This window comes from Cervus canadensis, chromosome 30 (assembly GCF_019320065.1).
Source record: "Cervus canadensis isolate Bull #8, Minnesota chromosome 30, ASM1932006v1, whole genome shotgun sequence".
In the NCBI taxonomy this organism is placed as follows: domain Eukaryota; kingdom Metazoa; phylum Chordata; class Mammalia; order Artiodactyla; family Cervidae; genus Cervus; species Cervus canadensis.
Window position 1 is genome coordinate 27,796,249 of NC_057415.1, and position 17,596 is coordinate 27,813,844.

The window sequence follows — 17,596 nt, forward strand, 5'->3', positions numbered from 1 at the left end:
ATTCGTTTTAAAAATAACAAATGAACTAACTGTTAACAGAAGTAATGCATTTTTTATTCATTACTTATGTTGCACTCATCTGCCCATTCTCCAGATCTGGCACAACCCCCTGCACCGAGAAGATGCTGGGCCCTTATTAGGAGAACAAGGTTCGGCAATGGGGGCTGCAGCCGGCTCATCCCGCTCACCCGCCAACCGCCCGCGCGCCCGAGGCTCCCGGGACACGCGGCCCCGCCCCTCCGCGCGCCAGCGTCTTGAGCCAGGGCGCACGCGCAGGGCTCCGGGAGGCCGCGTCGAGGAGCGCGCGGCGGCGGTCGTACCCTCCCCCACCCCTCGCCGCGCACGCCGGGAACCCGTCTCCGCGGCTGCTTCGGCTGCGGCGGTCGGTAGTCGCGATGGACTCTCCGTGGAATGAGCTGACCCTTGCCTTTTCTCGCACTTCCATGTTCCCCTTTTTTGACATCGCCCACTACCTGGTGTCGGTGATGGCGTTGAAGCATCAGCCGGGTGAGTGTTGGGCGCCGAGGATCGTCCCCCTCAGGGACCCCTCACCGCGGGGACGGCCTGAGCGGGGTGAGCGGCCGAGCTGCCTCGCGCCAGGAGTCCTGGGGTCAAGCTAGAGGGGCGCCATGGAGAGGGGGCCCGTCCGACCGCCGTGTAGAAGGGGAAACTGAGGCCGCGGAGTAAGGTGGCCCCGGACCCCGCCAAAGGAGTCGGGGGGAGGAGTGCGGGGCCGCCCCACTGCCGCGGGCGGGACTGCCGGGACAGGTGAAGGGCGGCCGCAGCCACTTTTGGCAGTCCAGGACTGCCCTCGTTCGCCCTGGGGTGGCGCCGTCTCCCGGCGGTGCCCCCTCTTCCTTGGGCAGTATTTTTAAATGACCTGGGAACCGAGTTCCCGCAGACAGCAGGTCTGACTTCGTCGCTTGGACTAGTAAATGGTTCTGGACTGCTCTCCGGTTCTGAAAGTTGTGTAAACACTGAAATAAAATGCCTCAAGTAGGCACCCGCTACATTCCCCGTAACGCGAAGGTCTCCCACCTTGCTTAGCATGTTAGACACTGGTTGCTGAGAGGAAAGTAGATTCCCACTGGGGAGTCATATGAGTGACATTGCATAAGAAGAGCGCTTTGGTGTAGTTTCACTGCCAGTAGAATGGGTATGTGGTCTTAAAACAGAGTTTTGAGTTCCTTTAAGTGTGCATTACAGGGAGCAATGTTTGTTTTTTCTTGTATTTTTCATTCAGGATATGTTTGCTCCTGTATTACTTGACTTTTGCAGTTGTTCTGCCTGCCTTTTCATTTTGTGCTCTCGTCTTTTTTCCTGAGGTCAGGTATTTTCTTTGCCTTACTTTCTCCGTGTTGATGCTGCCTTTGATATGCACTGGCCTACAGTCAGTGAGTGAAGGCTTGAGGATGATGCTGTGCCTCTTATGGTCTGATTTTTCATTTAAAATTTTTTTTAAAAGTAATTTTTAATTTTTTGGCCGAACCAACACTGCATGTGGGATCTTAGTTCCCCAACCAGGGATGGAAACCGCACCCCCTGCATTTTGAAGCCTGGAGTCCTAACCACTGGACCACTAGGGAAGTCTGTGGTGGTTTTTTTTTTTTTAAACTCATGGACCTCTGAAATGTTTTTAATTTAAATTGAGGTTGGTAGCTCAGTCTAAATCATTGTTTGATAAAAGTTTTGACCTGGATAAAGGGAATACTAGTGTATTAAATTGGAACAGATAATCATAAGAGACACATTCCTTGATTTGAAAATAAGTATATTTTATTACTTTATCATATTTAATACTTGATATTTTCTTGTATAGGTTAGATCAGAGCTTCTCCTAGTATGGTCCAGGAACCCCAGGGGTTCCTGACATTTCCAGCTCAAAATTATTTTTGTAATAATATGCAGGTGTTGTCTTTTTCACACTCATTTTCTTACGAGTATACAATGGAGTTTTCCAGAGGCCAAATGACCTGTCATACTGTAACATGTTGAATGCAGAAGCAGATATGAGAATCCAGCTGTTTCCTATTTGAAGGCAGACATTAGAGAGACTGGCTCAAAAAATGTGACTTTTCTCACTAAATATTTTTTGCTTTGGAAAATAGTTATTTCATGAAGAAAAACATTCAGTGCATTTATTATTTTAAAAATTAATACATAAAAAAACTAAAGATTTTCTCATTTAAAATTTTTTTGATAGTTTTATTTATTTATTTTTGGCTATGCTTGGTCTTTGTGGCTGCATGAGCTTTCTCTAGTTGCAGCGAGCCGGGGCTCCTCTCCAGTTGCGGTGCGGGTTCCTCTGCAGTGCCTGCTCTTGTTGCAGAGCACAGGCTGTAGGGCGCAAGGGCTTCAATAGTTGTGGCTCCCAGGCTCTAGAGCACAGTTTTAATGTTGTGGCAAAGGGGCTTAGATGCTCTGCGGCATGTGGGATCTTCCCCAGTCAGGGATCAACTTGTGTTTCCTGCATTGGCAAGTGAATTCTTCACCACTGAGCAACCAGGGAAGCCCTGATTTTTCTCATTTATAATTTCTAATATGCTAGATATTAACAGCTCGAATAAACAGAAGCTCTTTGGGATCTTCAAGAATTTTTTTTTTTTGAGTCAGACTTTTGAAAGGTTTAATTTACATATATTCACTCCTTTAAATATAAAATTCTGTTATTTTGGACAGACATACAGTCATGTACCTACCACCACAGTCAAGATATAGAAGAGTTTGATCATCCATCCCAGATTCCTTCCTACGCCTTCGTAGTCAGCCCTCCCCAAACCCCTGGCAACCATTCATCTACTCACTATTTTGGGGGGCTGTAGAGGAGTCCTGAGACCAAAATCTTTGAGGACCACTGGACTAACTGGACACTGATACAGTATTCCACCTGGTGTAAAAATGTTATATTCTAGTACTAGTACTTGTGAATAGATAAAAAGTATAGAATTCACACTAGCATGTGAGATGAGTGCAATTGTGTGGTAGTTTGAACATTCTTTGGTGTTGTTTTTCTTTGGTATTGGAATAAAAACTGAGCTTTTCCAGTCCTGTGGCCTCTGCTGAGTTTTCCAAATTTGCTGATGAATTGAGTGCAGCACTTTAACAGCATTACCTTTTAGGATTAGAAATAGCTCACCTGGAATTCCATCACCTCCACTAGCTTTGTCTTAGTAATGCTTCCTGAGGCCCACCTGGCTTCACACTCCAGGATGTCTGGCTCTAGGTGAGTGATCACACCATCCTGGTTATCTGGGTCATTAAGATCTTTTCTGTACAGTTCTTCTGTGTATTCTTGCCACCTCTTCTTAATATCTTTTGCTTCTGTTAGGTCCATACTGTTTCTGTACTTTAGTGTCTGCATCTTTGCATGAAATATTCCCTTGTCATAGTTTCATTGACTTACACAAAACTGTGATCCACGTGATCATTTTGGTTAGCATGAGGGTGGCATAGAAGGACGTGCACTCATCTTCTGCTGTGAGTGTTTGGGAGTGTCTGGCAGAGGCTTGGGTTGACAGCGGCCTGCTGCGAAGTCAGAGGCACTGGCAGCAGCAGTCCTGGGAGGTGCAGCATGCTGCCATAAGTCCTTTTGGAGAAGGTCGGTATTACCCATTTAGTTTTGACTAATAGTGTAGGGGTTTTTTTCATTTATTTTTTCTATTTTCCTGGGTATCTTATTGGGCTTCCCTGGTGACTCAGCTGGTAAAGAATCCTCCTGCAATGAGGGAGACCTGGGTTCACTTGGGTTGGGAAGATCCCCTGGAAAACGATGATTCTGTGAAAGTGCTGCACTCATATGTCAGCAAATTTGGAAAACTCAGCAGTGGCCACAGGACTGGAAAAGGTCAGTTTGCATTCCAATCCCAAAGAAAGGTAATGCCAAAGTATGGTCAAACTACCGCATAATTGCACTTATCTCACACCCTAGTAAAGTAATGCTCAAAATTCTCCAAGCCGGGCTTCAGCAATACATGAACCGTGAACTTCCAGATGTTCAAGCTGGTTTTAGAAAAGACAGAGGAACCAGAGATCAAATTGCCAATATCTGCTGGATCATCAAAAAAGCAAGAGAGTTCCAGAAAAACATCTATTTCTGCTTAATTGACTATGCCAAAGCCTTTGACTGTGTGGATCACAATAAACTGTGGAAAATTCTGAAAGAGATGGGAATACCAGACCACCTGACCAGCCTCTTGAGAAACTTGTATACAGGTCAAGAAGCAACAGTTAGAATTGGACATGGAACAACAAACTGGTTCCAAATAGGAAAAGGAGTATGTCAAGGCTGTATATTGTCACCCTGCTTATTTAACTTATATGCAGAGTATATCATGAGAAACGCTGGGCTGGAAGAAGCACAAGCTGGAATCAAGATTGCTGGGAGAAATATCAATAACCTCAGATATGCAGATGACACCACCCTTATGGCAGAAAGTGAAGAAGAACTAAAGAGCCTCTTGATGAAAGTGAAAGAGGAGAGTGAAAAAGTTGGCTTAAAACTCAACATTCAGAAAACTAAGATGGGCATCTGGTCCCATCACTTCATGGCAAATAGATGGGGAAACAGTGGAAACAGTGGCTGACTTTATTTTTCTGGGCTCCAAAATCACTGCGGCTGGTGATTGCAGCCATGAAATTAAAAGACGCTTACTCCTTGGAAGGAAAGTTATGACCAACCTAGACAGCATATTAAAAAGCAGAGACATTACTTTGCCAACAAAGGTCCGTCTAGTCAAGGCTATAGTTTTTCCATTAGTCATGTATGGATGTGAGAGTTGGACTATAAAGAAAGCTGAGCACCGAAGAATTGATGCTTTTGAACTGTGGTGTTGGAGAAGACTCTTGAGAGTCCCTTGGACAGCAAGGAGATCCAACCAGTCCATCCTAAAGGAGATCAGTCCTGGGTGTTCATTGGAAGAACTGATGTTGAAGCTGAAACTGCAATAGTTTGGCCACCTGATGCAAAGAGCTGACTCACTTGCAAAGACCCTGATGCTGGGGAAGATTGAGGGCAGGAGAAGGGGACGACAGAGGATGAGATGGTTGGATGGCATCACTGACTCAGTGGACATGGATTTGGGTGGACTCCAGCAGTTGGTGATGGACAGGGAGGCCTGGCGTACTGTGGTTCATGGGGTTGCAAAGAGTCAGACCTGACTGAGTGACTGAACTGAACTGAACTGAACCCACTCAGTGTTCTGACCTGGAGAATTCCTTGGACTGTATAGTCCATGGGGTTGCAAAGAGTCAAGTATTTTATTAGGAAGTTGGAAAATGCTCTTTTAGGAGCTGTTGGTTAGAAACCATATTTGCAGAATATTTTTGTCATTAATTTTAATTTCTTTTGCTTTTAATCTGTCCTCTCTTTTTTTCTTATTTAAATTTTCATAAAATAAGCAGATTTCTTTAGTCCTGCACTGTTATCAATCTGAAAATACTCAGACTGCTATTTTCTGTTAGACATCCTGAAAATTTAATCCACAAAGATTTTTACTTGATTTTTCATACAAAATCTATTATTTTTTTCTTAATTCTCTGACCACTATTTTGCTATCTTCCCTCAAATCATATGTAGTTCATTAAGCAGCTGTTCGATTTATTAGGTCTAATACTATATTAGATGTTGAGGATACTAGGATGAAAGATATTCTTATATCCCTAGAAGAACTTGATTGTTCTGTTGTCATTGTCATCTTTTCCCCTTCCCCTGCTCATCCTCCCTTTCCTGTTCTTTCCTTACAGTGTCACATAAGGTTGTACTACCTTTCTTTCTTTCTTTTTTTTTTTTTTTAAATATTTATTTTATTTTTGGCTGCACTGGGTCTCTCTTACTACACACTGACTTTCTCTAGTTGCAGAGAGTGGGTGCTACTGTCTAGTAGCAGTGTGCAGGCTTCTCACTGCAGTGGCTTCTCTTGTTTTAGAGCACAGGCTCTTGGCCTGTGGACTTCAGTCATTATAGCACATGGGCTACATTGTGGTGCACAGGCTTAGTTGCCCCACAGCACATGAGATCTTCCCGAACCAGGGGTCGAACCTGTGTCCTTTGCATTGGCAGGTGGATTCTTTTTTTTTTCAGGCCATGACAGCTTTTATTTTATTTTTTTTTTTCATTGATTTTTATCAGTTGGAGGCTAATTACTTTACAATATTGTAGTGGTTTTTGCCATACACTGACATGAATCAGCCATGGATTTACATGTATTCCCCATCCCAATCCCCCCTCCCACCTCCCTCTCAACCCGATCCCTCTGGGTCTTCCCAGTGCACCAGCCCCGTGCACTTGTCTCATGCATCCAGCCTGGGCTGGTGATCTGTTTCACCCTTGATAGTATACTTGTTTCAATGCTGTTCTCTCAGAACATCCCACCCTCTCCTTCTCCCACAGAGTCCAAAAGTCTGTTCTGTACATCTGTGTCTCTTTTTCTGTTTTGCATATAGGGTTATCGTTACCATCTTTCTAAATTCCATATATATGCATTAGTATACTGTATTGGTCTTTATCTTTCTGGCTTACTTCACTCTGTATAATGGGCTGCAGTTTCATCCATCTCGTTAGAACTGATTCAAATGAATTCTTTTTAATGGCTGAGTAATATTCCATGGTGTATATGTACCACAGCTTCCTTATTCATTCATCTGCTGATGGACATCTAAGTTGCTTCCATGTCCTGGCTATTATAAACAGTGCTGCGATGAACATTGGGGTGCATGTGTCTCTCTCGGATCTGGTTTCCTCAGTGTGTATGCCCAGAAGTGGGATTGCTGGGTCATATGGCAGTTCTATTTCTAGTTTTTTAAGAAATTTCCACATTGTTTTCCATAGTGACTGTACTAGTTTGCATTCCCACCAACAGTGTAAGAGGGTTCCCTTTTCTCCACACCCTTTCCAGCGTTTATTGCTGGTAGACTTTTGGATAGCAGCAACCAAGTGGGCTTTATCCCAGGAATGCAAGGATTCTTTAATATCCACAAATCAATCAATGTAATACACCACATTAACAAATTGAAAGATAAAAACCATATGATTATCTCAATAGATGCAGAAAAAGCCTTTGACAAAATTCAACATCCATTTATGATTAAAACTCTCCAGAAAGTAGGAATAGAAGGAACATACCTCAACTTAATAAAAGCTATATATGACAAACCCACAGCAAGCATTACCCTCAATGGAGAAAAATTGAAAGCATTTCCCCTAAAATCAGGAACAAGACAAGGGTGCCCACTCTCACCACTACTATTCAACATAGTTTTGGCAGGTGGATTCTTAACCACTGGACCCCCAGGGAAGCCCCTACAGCTGCTGCCTTTCTTACACAATAACAATATTCATTTCAGATAACATGCAAAACATCCCAGAGTCTTAATTCTAATCCTCATATATCTCTTTAGGTAGGTAGTATTGAACTCATTTTACAGATGAGGAATACTTTTATAGGAATAAAATAACTTTACTTAAGTCACATAGTTTAGTTAATCATAGAGCTAGTTCTTGGGCTAATGTCAAAGTTCTGAACTTTTCTTTAGCTCTCTTTTTGCAGATTCTGGTTTCTCAACATTTAACAATTTCTCAGTAAGTTGTCATTTGACATGGTTATTTTCTCCCATGGTTTTGGCCGTTTCTACATCACCAATCAGTTTCTCATTTGCTTTCAGGAATTAAATCCAGAAATAAAGTTTGTCATTGTTCCTTCCTGTAATCTGTGACAGATGAAAAGATAAGTAAGATAGGAATTTATCAGTTTTTAGGATTCTGGGAAGGTGGCAGCATAATTTTGCTATCTTTATGAATTCCCACGTAAAAACATACAGAAAAGTACAAAAATAATTGTAAAGGTACAGCTTAGTGAATTTTCAGAATATGCACAACTAAGTTAAGCAACATCCAGAGAAAATAGAACATCTATGATATCCTCAATAGAACATCCATGCCCCCTTTGTTATACCATGCCTTATAAAGCCAGAGCAGGTTCTGCCCAGTGCGGGGTAGAAAAGCGTATCTCAGAAATGATAGTCCATAATTTACTTCTTTGAGTTCAGAGAATCTTACTTAAATATCTTTAATATTTTTTAATCTAAAGGAAAGTTAGAATATTTGAGTGACCTGACCAAATATTAATCAAGAAGTGTCCTGTAGTAGAAAGAGTTCATAAAATCAGAAGTCAGAAGACCATTGTTTAGTTCAAACTCTACCACTATCGAGGTAGCTTGGGATGAGAACTTAAAACTCAATTGCTTATGCAGTGAGTGAGCTGGACTGGAACACCAGCTGAGCAGTGTGTCCTCCTCGGGAATCTCAGTTTTGACTCTAAAGAGCTCTTTGTCCAAGCTTCTAAGTTTTAATAAGTTGAGCGTATCTTGTGTTCCCCCAGGAGTGGTAATAGCTTTCTGTAGTTATACCTCTATGGCACCACGATATTTACTTTTTACCTTTTCAGATCTTATGATTTTATGCCCACTTCTTTATATTAAGTTCTCTTTGTTAATAAAACTATATTTTCTGTTTCCTGATTGGACTCTGAGTGGTGCAGAAACTTAAGGGTAAGGTTTAACTTACATGCTTGCTGGTTTTCATTATGTTGTGTTAAAATAGCTAAAGTGCTAGCTACTTCTTGTTTGTAGATCCAGTCAGCATAAATGCCTTCAGTGTAGTGGGCAGTTGTGACATTCTGTGAACTCTCAGTAAGATCAAAGTCTCTGTGGACTTTTTTGGAGAGCAGGAGCGTTGACAGAGATCTGAGGCAAGAATGTGATAGTGTACTGTTAAACCTGCCAGGTAAAAGCAAAGTGCTTTTGGGATTCTTTGCAAATTAATATGGAGAAAAAAGCATTTATTTACCAGGTTACAGGGATTAATACTGATTTGTTCCAGTAAAAATACTGTATTTTGAATACCAGCTGCAGTTGGAGTTACTACCTGTCTGCATTTATTTATAATTCAGTTATTTTTCAAGACCCATCTGCTTTACACATAAACAGGCAAGTTGTTAAATGGAATGTGATAGCTATCATCATCTTTCATGTTTTTTGATCATGGCACTCATCTCTGTAATACTGCTTTTTAAAAACATCTTGGTGAGAAGGAGAAGAAACTCTAGTGGCTTCTACTTGATTGTGCTCAGTTGCTCAATTGTGTCCTAGTCTTTGCAACTCTGTGGACTGTAGCCCGCCAGGCTCCTCTCTGTCCATGGGATTTACCAGGCAAGAGTACTGGAGTGGGTTGTAATTTCCTCCTCCAAGGGATCTTCCCCAGGGATCGAACTTATGTCTCCTGCATTGGTGTATACTTATATATACTTGAAAGTCACTTAGTCATGTCCAACTCTTTGGGACCCCATGGACCATACAGTCCATGGAATTCTCCAGGCCAGAATACTGGAGTGGGTAACCTTTCCCTTCTCCAGGGGATCTTCCCAACCCAGGGATCGAACCCAGGTCTCCCACATTGCAGGCAGATTCTTTTTTTTTCAGTTGGAACTAATTCCTTTATTAAGCTTCATTTGGGAGCTGACTACCACAGACCTCAGGAGAAAATGCATCTTGCTTTTGCAGAGATCAACATAGTTTAGCAATGCCCAAGCTCCTCTTTCAGAGAGGTGAACCTCAGCTTAGAGGAAGGGCTGAGAAGGCTTCCACATGGAAGGTGACATGGAGAAGATGTAGTAATCACACGCCAGTCCAGGAGCAAACCAAGTGCATGGCCACCTGCTGCTTCCCTGTGCCCTGCCAGGAGAGCGCTGCGAAGCAGAGGCATCCGGGTTCCCAAGCGGGCACCAGCAACACCTCCAAGGCAGACCTGAGGAACCTGAGGATGAGGTTCCAAAAGTAGTCCCTACAGAGGCTAAGAGTCTGATCAGGAATAAAAGGAGACGGGGGTGGGGGAATGGTGTGTGTGTGTTCAGTCGTGTCTGACTCTGCAACCGCATGGACTGTAGGCCACCAGGCTCCTCTGTGCATGGGATTTTTCAGGCAAAAATACTGGAGTGGGTTGCCATTTCCTTCTCCACAGGCAGATTCTTTATCAGATGAGCCACAAGGTAAGCCCAAGAATACTGGAGTGGATAACCTTTCCCTTCTCCTGGGGATCTTTCTGACCCAGGAATCGAACCGGGGTCTCCTGCATTGCAGGTGGATTCTTTACCAACTGAGCTATCAGGTAGTGGATCCTTTACCACTGAACCACCAGCGAAGCCCTCTGCTTAATCATTCCTACCATAATGGTTCTTATTTTGTGGATCAGAGAATCAATATGGGGAGTGTGCCAGTTGCTAAGTATGTCTGTTCTGGTTATACAGTGGGGAACTGGGGGACAGGCTGAATCTGTGGTTTTATTTGGCCCACTATGATTTGATCTGAAACTCCTTGAATTGTGTCACAGATAATCTGTAAACCTCTGTTGCCTACATGATTATTTTCAAATAATTTCGATGAAAAAATGTACTTGAGGCATGTAAGATATATTATGTTACTTTTTCTTTTTTTTTTAAAGAGATAAATCTATAAATGGGAAAGACTAGGACAGTTTAATATGCAATTTAAAAATACTTAACATCTGGTGATAAGGCTTTAAGATGGCTAGAACATTCCCCTGCTTCTCTCTGGAAGTCACATCAAGCACCAGCAAGCTTAGTGCTGTTTGAAAATAGCTACAGTGCAACTAATTCGTAGAGATACATTAGACTGAGTGTTTTACTGGAGTAAAACTAGACTGAGAATGTGAAAATGAGGAAGTCACGTGTGCAGTACACTAAAAATGCCCTGCTAAGCTTTGTTTTAGCTAAGTTAATACAACTGTTTTAAACATAGTCTAATCATTCATTTGGCCAGAGAATGGGATTATTTTCTGGGTGTGATATTAAGTGAATTTAACAGCATAGAATGTGACTTTATTTCTCAGCTTTCATTTCATAATGAAACTATTTTGATGTTAAAGTCCCCTGGTGGTTGTATGTTTCAATGTCTTATACTTTGAATTAGATTCAGGTTTCAGTGTGACAAATTTTGCTAAGAGTTTGGGGGAAATAATTCTATTGATAATGTATCACAAATATCTTAAGGTAGGACAGATAATTTTTTTTTTCTCTTTTAAATGTCAGTATGTTAAAAATAATGTGTCTAAATTAACATAGCTTATTTCTTAGCCAGAGGAATATACCTTTGTTTAAAACTGAGGAGAAATTAGCAATATATTAACATTTTTTTCTTCTGAAAATTATTTATATGCCCTAAAGATATACAGCTGTTTCTTTTTTCTTTTTCCCTGTATTTTATTTTTCTTTTCTTTAAGCTAAATTTTGAAAGCATTTTATTTTTATTCTGGCCATGTCATGTGGCCTGCAGGATCCCCTGACCATTGATCAAACCTGCACCCCTGCGGTGGAAGCCCAGTGTTAGCCACTGGACCACCAGCGAAGTCCTTGTATTTTCATGGTTTAAGTTCACATTAAACTAACTCTGGTGCTGGTATGATATATACAAAGGAACATAATACCCAAATACTTTCTTGTAAGATTGTCTCATGGTGAAAAATGTATTACCACAATGTGTGTGCTGAAGAAAGATTTAAAGAAAATCTGTTTGAGTTAGAGAAATTTTTCTGGCTGACATTTTGAAAACTAGGCATAAAAGACTGGTATGAGAAAGACCCTGCCTTCAACTATTTTTTCTTTTCCTTTTTGGTCTAATAAAACCTTAGTTTCATTGATTTAAGACTGTTGGGGTTACAAGGACCTCTTCAGTGCCATGATGTGTCACTCTCATCCCAGCCTTGCAGTCAGAACTCAAAAGAATTATATCTTGGGCTCAAGAGAATTGAGTCAGAAGCAGCCCAAGGGTTGCATTTTCCTGGCCTCTCTTCTGTATTGTCAGTAATCAATCCATTCAGCAATTAAATCAACATGGTGTCTGACATGTACTGGGTAGTATATATGTGTTTTTATGTATATTCTCTCATTTTAAATTCGTAGAAGTTATGTATTATTTTCACTTTATGAAAGTTGAAGTTAAAACAAAAGTTTAACCTACTTTTAACTGTAGGTTAAAAGTCCCACAAAGAGTCGCAGAACTGGTATGTAATTACAGCTGTCTCTCTTTATGACTTACGATAAAACTAAGGGACATTAATGGTAGTAAAATTGTCATATATTCTTGAAATATTGCATATACATTTTTCTGTAGTACAGTAAACATTTATAGAGCATCTACTTTATACAAAGTTTCATAAGTGTCTCAAGGGGTAACAGTCTTAGAGTGGAATTAACACTTGTGAACAAATCTAGAAAATGATATGTCTCAGGAGGAAAGGATAAAATACTGGTACGTTGAGGGAAAAGGAAAGTTATTTTGACAGACTAAACTGGAAATGCATATTACATGAGTGAATAATTTATGTGAAAGCATCAAATTTAGTTAACTTGCTTTGGATTGTTTTAATAGTCAAAGGAAAACGTTTTGGATCTCTTTGAATTTGTCTCCAGTGGTCCCGAACCATTTTGGCACCAGGGACTGGTTTCATTGAAGACAAGTTTTCCATGGATTGGGGTGCAGGGGGATGGTTTCCAGATGATTCAAGCAAATTGCATTTATTGTGCACTTTTTTCTATTATTTCTTATTTAGCTCCACCTCAGATCTCAGACATTAATTAGATCCCAAAGGTTGGAGACCCCTGGTCTAAGCCAAATTGTTAGTGTCTGTTGGGGTCCTTTAATGGACCGGAACTTTGTGGTACGGAGTCGACGATAAGAAAGTGAAAGAGAGAAAGAGGCTGATATCCCTTGGTTTACGCACAGGACCAATAAAATCCTTGACACAGGACTTGCATCACTCACGAAGGCACCAGGCGCCCTCTCGAGGGGGTCTTAGAAGCCCGGGCAGAAAAGTGAGCACGACAGGTCTCCACACTCCAGACAGTCAGCCAGAAAAAGAGAGAGAGAGAGAGAGAAAGAGAGAGAGAGAGACAAAAAAGACCTGGGGACCTAAGCTCTGATGGAGCAAATGTGCTTTAATGATTTTCCTATGAGTATATATAGGCTGTGGTACAAGAAACTTCTTTCGGGAATGATAGAGATCAGAAAACCAAACGTACAGCAACCGTTACCAAGGGAACAAGGGGTAATGTTAGTCACAAGGTCAGGGCACAATCCATATCTCAAGAAAGGGGAAGGAGACTAAGCAGTTTTGTCATAAAGAGAATGTTTACTAAAGGAGACCCAAGCCTGCCTCACACAATGACCTCAGTCCCTGGGAGCAGCGTGCTGTTCCGCTTGAAGAGGGACAAAGGACTCATGAGAGACAGCACGTAGGAATCCTCCCGTCAAACATTCCCTGACAAGTGTCAAATGGATAATTGTAATGGGGATAGAGACATATTCCCTAATAGTGTATTTACCAAAAGTAATCAGTTATTTTGGAATGTGCCTTCATAGTAACTGTGCAGTGATGGATCCTTTGTATTAATAGCTCTCATTCAGTTAAGAGCTCCCATTTCCAGAATGTGTCTGCAGAGCTAGTCTGGGTATATCTGAGAGAGGGAGACACACACAAGGCAAGGTTGAGGGAGAAGGTCTTGAGGGGGAGAAGGAGTGTATGTGTGTGAATAAGCATAGGAAAAAAGATTGGAAGTTGTCACCCTATAGAAAATGAGTGTGATTAAAAGGTAGAGGAAGTAGAGAGGAAGGGGTAATTTTCTTTTTATTTCTGTTTACTTCCATAATATCTCTCTTCCCAGGTGATGCTAGTAGTAAAGAACTTGCCTGCCAGTGCAGGAGTTGTAAGAGACTTGGGTTCAATCCCTGGGTTGGGAGGATCCCTTGCAGTAGGATATGGCAACCCACTCCTGTATTCTTGCCTGGAGAATCCCTTGGACAGAGGAGTCTGGCAGGCTGTGGTCCATGGAGTCACAAAGAGTCAGACATGACTGAAGAGACTTAGCACACACACTTCTATAATAATGATAGCTAATACTTGTTGCTTACTATCTGCTAGGTCCCCATTCTAAGTTTTTAAATTGTAGTCACTCATAGTCAGTAGATGGGGAAACAGTGGAAACAGTGAGAGACTTTATTTTTGGGGTCTCCAAAATCACTGCAGATGGTGACTAGCAGCCATGAAATAAAAAGACACTTACTTCTTGGAAGAAGAGTTGTGACTAACCTAGACAGCATATTAAAGGGCAGAGACATTACTTTGTTCCCTCTGTTATTTACCTGGGGCCAAACTATGGGGGAGGTAATGAAGATAATGGAGACCTCCTTCAAAAGGTCCCTTGCAGGCACTGCTACACTCTGTGGCCTCAGCCCTGCAGCAGGCCACCACCGACCCATGCCTCCGCCGGAGACTCCTGGACACTTAGAGTCTGGGTCAGTCTCTTGTGGGGCCACTGATCTTTTCTCCTGGGTCCTGGTACACACGAGGTTCTGTTTGTGCCCACCAAGAGTTTGTTTCCCAGTCCTGTGTAAGTTCTCATGGCTCTGTGGTGGGATTAATGGTGACCTCCTCCAAGAGGGCTTATGCCATACCCAGGTCTACTGCACTCAGAGCCCCTGCCGCTGCGGCCATCCACTGCTGACCCGAACCTCCACAGGAGACACGCACAGTTCTGTCTCAGTCTTTATGGGGACTCTGGAATTTGTGTTATTGGTTAAAAAATATTTTATCCTAGTCTTTTGTTACATAGAGTTTAGAAAAATTCTTTTAACAAGTTGTCTTTATTTATTTATGACTGTGCTGGGTCTTCCTTAATGGGTGTGGATTTTCTGTAGTTGCAGTGAGTGGGGGCTGTTCTCTAGGTGTGGTGCACGAGCTTCTCATCGAAGTGACTTTGCTTTTTGCAGAGCATGGGCTCTAGGTCTCATCGGCTCAGCGGTTGTGGCAAATGGGCTTAGTTGCCCTGTGACATGTGGGATCTTTGTGGACCAGGGATTGAACCATTGGCAGGTGGAGTCTTAACCACTGGACCACCAGGGGAGTTCAGAAGTTTTAAATTTTGATGGTGTCAAACTTATAAATCTTTTTCTTCATGGCTTTTTATTTCCTGTTCTTAGATTACTAGATTTAAAAAAAAAATGTTAAAATTTTTATCAAGTGATTTTTTACTGTCTGTCTAAAGGAGTGATCGTATTAATTTGTTAATATACTGAATGATTTTAATGAATTTGTGTTGAACCTTCCTTAAATTCTTTGGAGAAAAATCTACCTGGTTATGATTTGTGATCCTTTTGAAAAACTACTGATTTCAATTTGTTATGTATATATTTGTGTACTATATAAGTTAAAATTAGAGGGTGACTTACAGTGTCTTCTTCCTCTTTTTTTCCTTCCCTCCTGCCTGTCTCTCCTCCCTTTTTCCTGTCTCCCATCCTCCTTCCTCTCTCATTCTATCTCTCTTCCTTATCTTTCTTTACAGTTTTTTATGTTGGTGTTGTGTTGTTTCACAGAATAATTTAAGTTTTTCTAAACTCTATAATGGTTATATAATATAAAAATGAGTAATAAGAAATTATTTGGTATTTGTCCATTAGTTTATCTGGGTCTCACACCTTTCTTAGGATAGATCTTGGACTACCCTGTAATTTTTTTTTTCTTAGTTATTTGTGTGTTCAAGTTTCTATCTATCCTTAAGGGGATTTTGCAATATACAGTTTTTTAGGAAAATTGTCCATTTCAATTTCCATTTCAACTATATGTTCACCTTTATTACATGTTTTCTTATAATAAAAAACTCAAATATTTCAATTTTTTGCTTCTAATATTATACATTATTTTCATTCCTTCCCCTCTCCACACCCATTTTTCAGACTTACTGAACAATATTCTGTTTTATTGGTCTTTTCCAAGAAAAGCTTTGGGTTGGCTTTATTGATTGCCTGTCTCTAGCATCTATTTAGTTTCTACTTTCATTTTTATAATTTGCTTTTATTTTTCTGGCCAGGTTAAAAAAATTTTTTTGTACTGTTTCCTGTAATAATTTCACTTATAGAAAGTTGCTGGACTAGGTCAAGGAACTCCCATGTACTTTACCCAGAATCACCAACTGACATTTTGCCCCATTTATTTAGTTTTTTGCCCAGCTTTATTGACCTATAATTAACAAAATTATGTATATTTAAAGTGTACAATGTGGTGATTTGATATACATAGTACATTGTGAAGTGATTACCACAATAAAGTTAATTAACACGTTTATCATCTCACATAGTTACCTTTTGTGTGTGTGTGTGTGTGGTGACAACACTTAAAATCTACTCTCTTAGCAAATTTCAAGGATATAATATAGTATTATGTAGTATTGTTAACTATAGTCAGTATGCTGTACATTAGATCCCAAGAACTTATTCATCTTATGAGTAAAAGTTTGTACCTTACCATTTCTCTGAATGTTTTTATCTCTGTATTTTTGCAGAACCACTTTAGTGTAAATTGGAGGCATTTTGCCCAGTTACTTTTGACTATTTAAGTGTGTTGATTTTAAGAGTCACATTACAGTTATCAAAATCAGGAATTTTAACAGTGATACAATGCTATTATTAAAGCCACAATCCATGTTTAAATTTTATCAATTTGTTGTCCATAAAGTTCTTTTATAAATGTTCTTTCTTGTTCTGAAATATGGTCTAGGGAAATGCATTGCATTTAGTTGTCTCTTTAATGTCATTTAATCTGAAACATTTCGTCAGACTTTTTTGGTGTGTGTTCTTTAACCTTTATGTTGTTAAAATATAGACCAAGTGTTTGTTGTTAGTTTTTTTAAAATAACCCTCAGTTTGAGTTTGTATAATTAAACTAGTCGAGGTTATACAGTTTTGGTATAGTAGCAGTGATGTGTCCTTAGTGCATAATATCAGAGACCACCTGATATTGTTTGTTTATAGTGATGTCTGCAAAATTTGCCCAGTCTAAAGTTACTGTTTCTCTCTGTAATTAATAAATAATCTATTAGGAGACATTTGATGATGTTAATACCTATTTCTCATCAGCCTTTTACCTCTGAGTTTATTTTATCATTCTGTTTCAAGTCTGTCATATTGAAACTTTAGTTTTTCAGCTTTATTTTCTAAAGTACTTAAGATTATAAAGTTTTCTTAATATATTACTTTGATATATTAACTGACATACTTACAGTAGGGTTGGAAATGAAAGAAGACAGTAGATGGGGAGATTGTCTATATAATAATGTACTACTTGGAAACTGGCAATACGATCCTGAAGTGAAGTTGCTAAGTCATGTCCGACTCTTTGCAACCCCATGGACTATAGCCTACCAGGCTCCTCCGTCCATAGGATTTTCCAGGCAAGAATACTGGAGTGGGTTGCCATTTCCTTCTCCAGGAGATCTTTCCGACCCAGGGATTGAACCCGGGTCTCCCGTGTTGTAGACAGTTGCTTTACCGTCTGAGCCACCAGGGAAGTCCAGTAAGGTCCTAAAGAGGGTATTTTAAAGGTGCCCCAAGTTACCCATGTCTTAAAAAAATGTTTCCAGTGCTGATTTAAAGAACAAGAGATACAGTTTATGATGATCATGATTGTCATACTTATGAGTAATAGTAAGTTCTGGAAAATTATGAAGTTAAGAAGTGTGTTTCTTTAGTGCCACTG

At 40.5% G+C, this 17,596-nt stretch overlaps 1 protein-coding gene across 2 annotated transcripts in view; it reads left to right on the forward strand.

Moving 5' to 3' along the window:
• The first annotated feature begins 266 nt into the window (after positions 1–266).
• TMEM38B (transmembrane protein 38B) overlaps positions 267–17,596 on the forward strand; it is a 61,494-nt gene continuing 44,164 nt past the window's right edge. The window contains exon 1 of one of the 2 annotated variants that reach the window (XM_043452962.1): positions 267–507. In XM_043452962.1, the coding sequence (XP_043308897.1) occupies positions 396–507 (112 nt within the window). In that variant the 5' untranslated portion in view covers positions 267–395. The remainder of the gene's footprint in view (positions 508–17,596) is intronic. The other variant, XM_043452963.1, reaches the window with a different exon arrangement.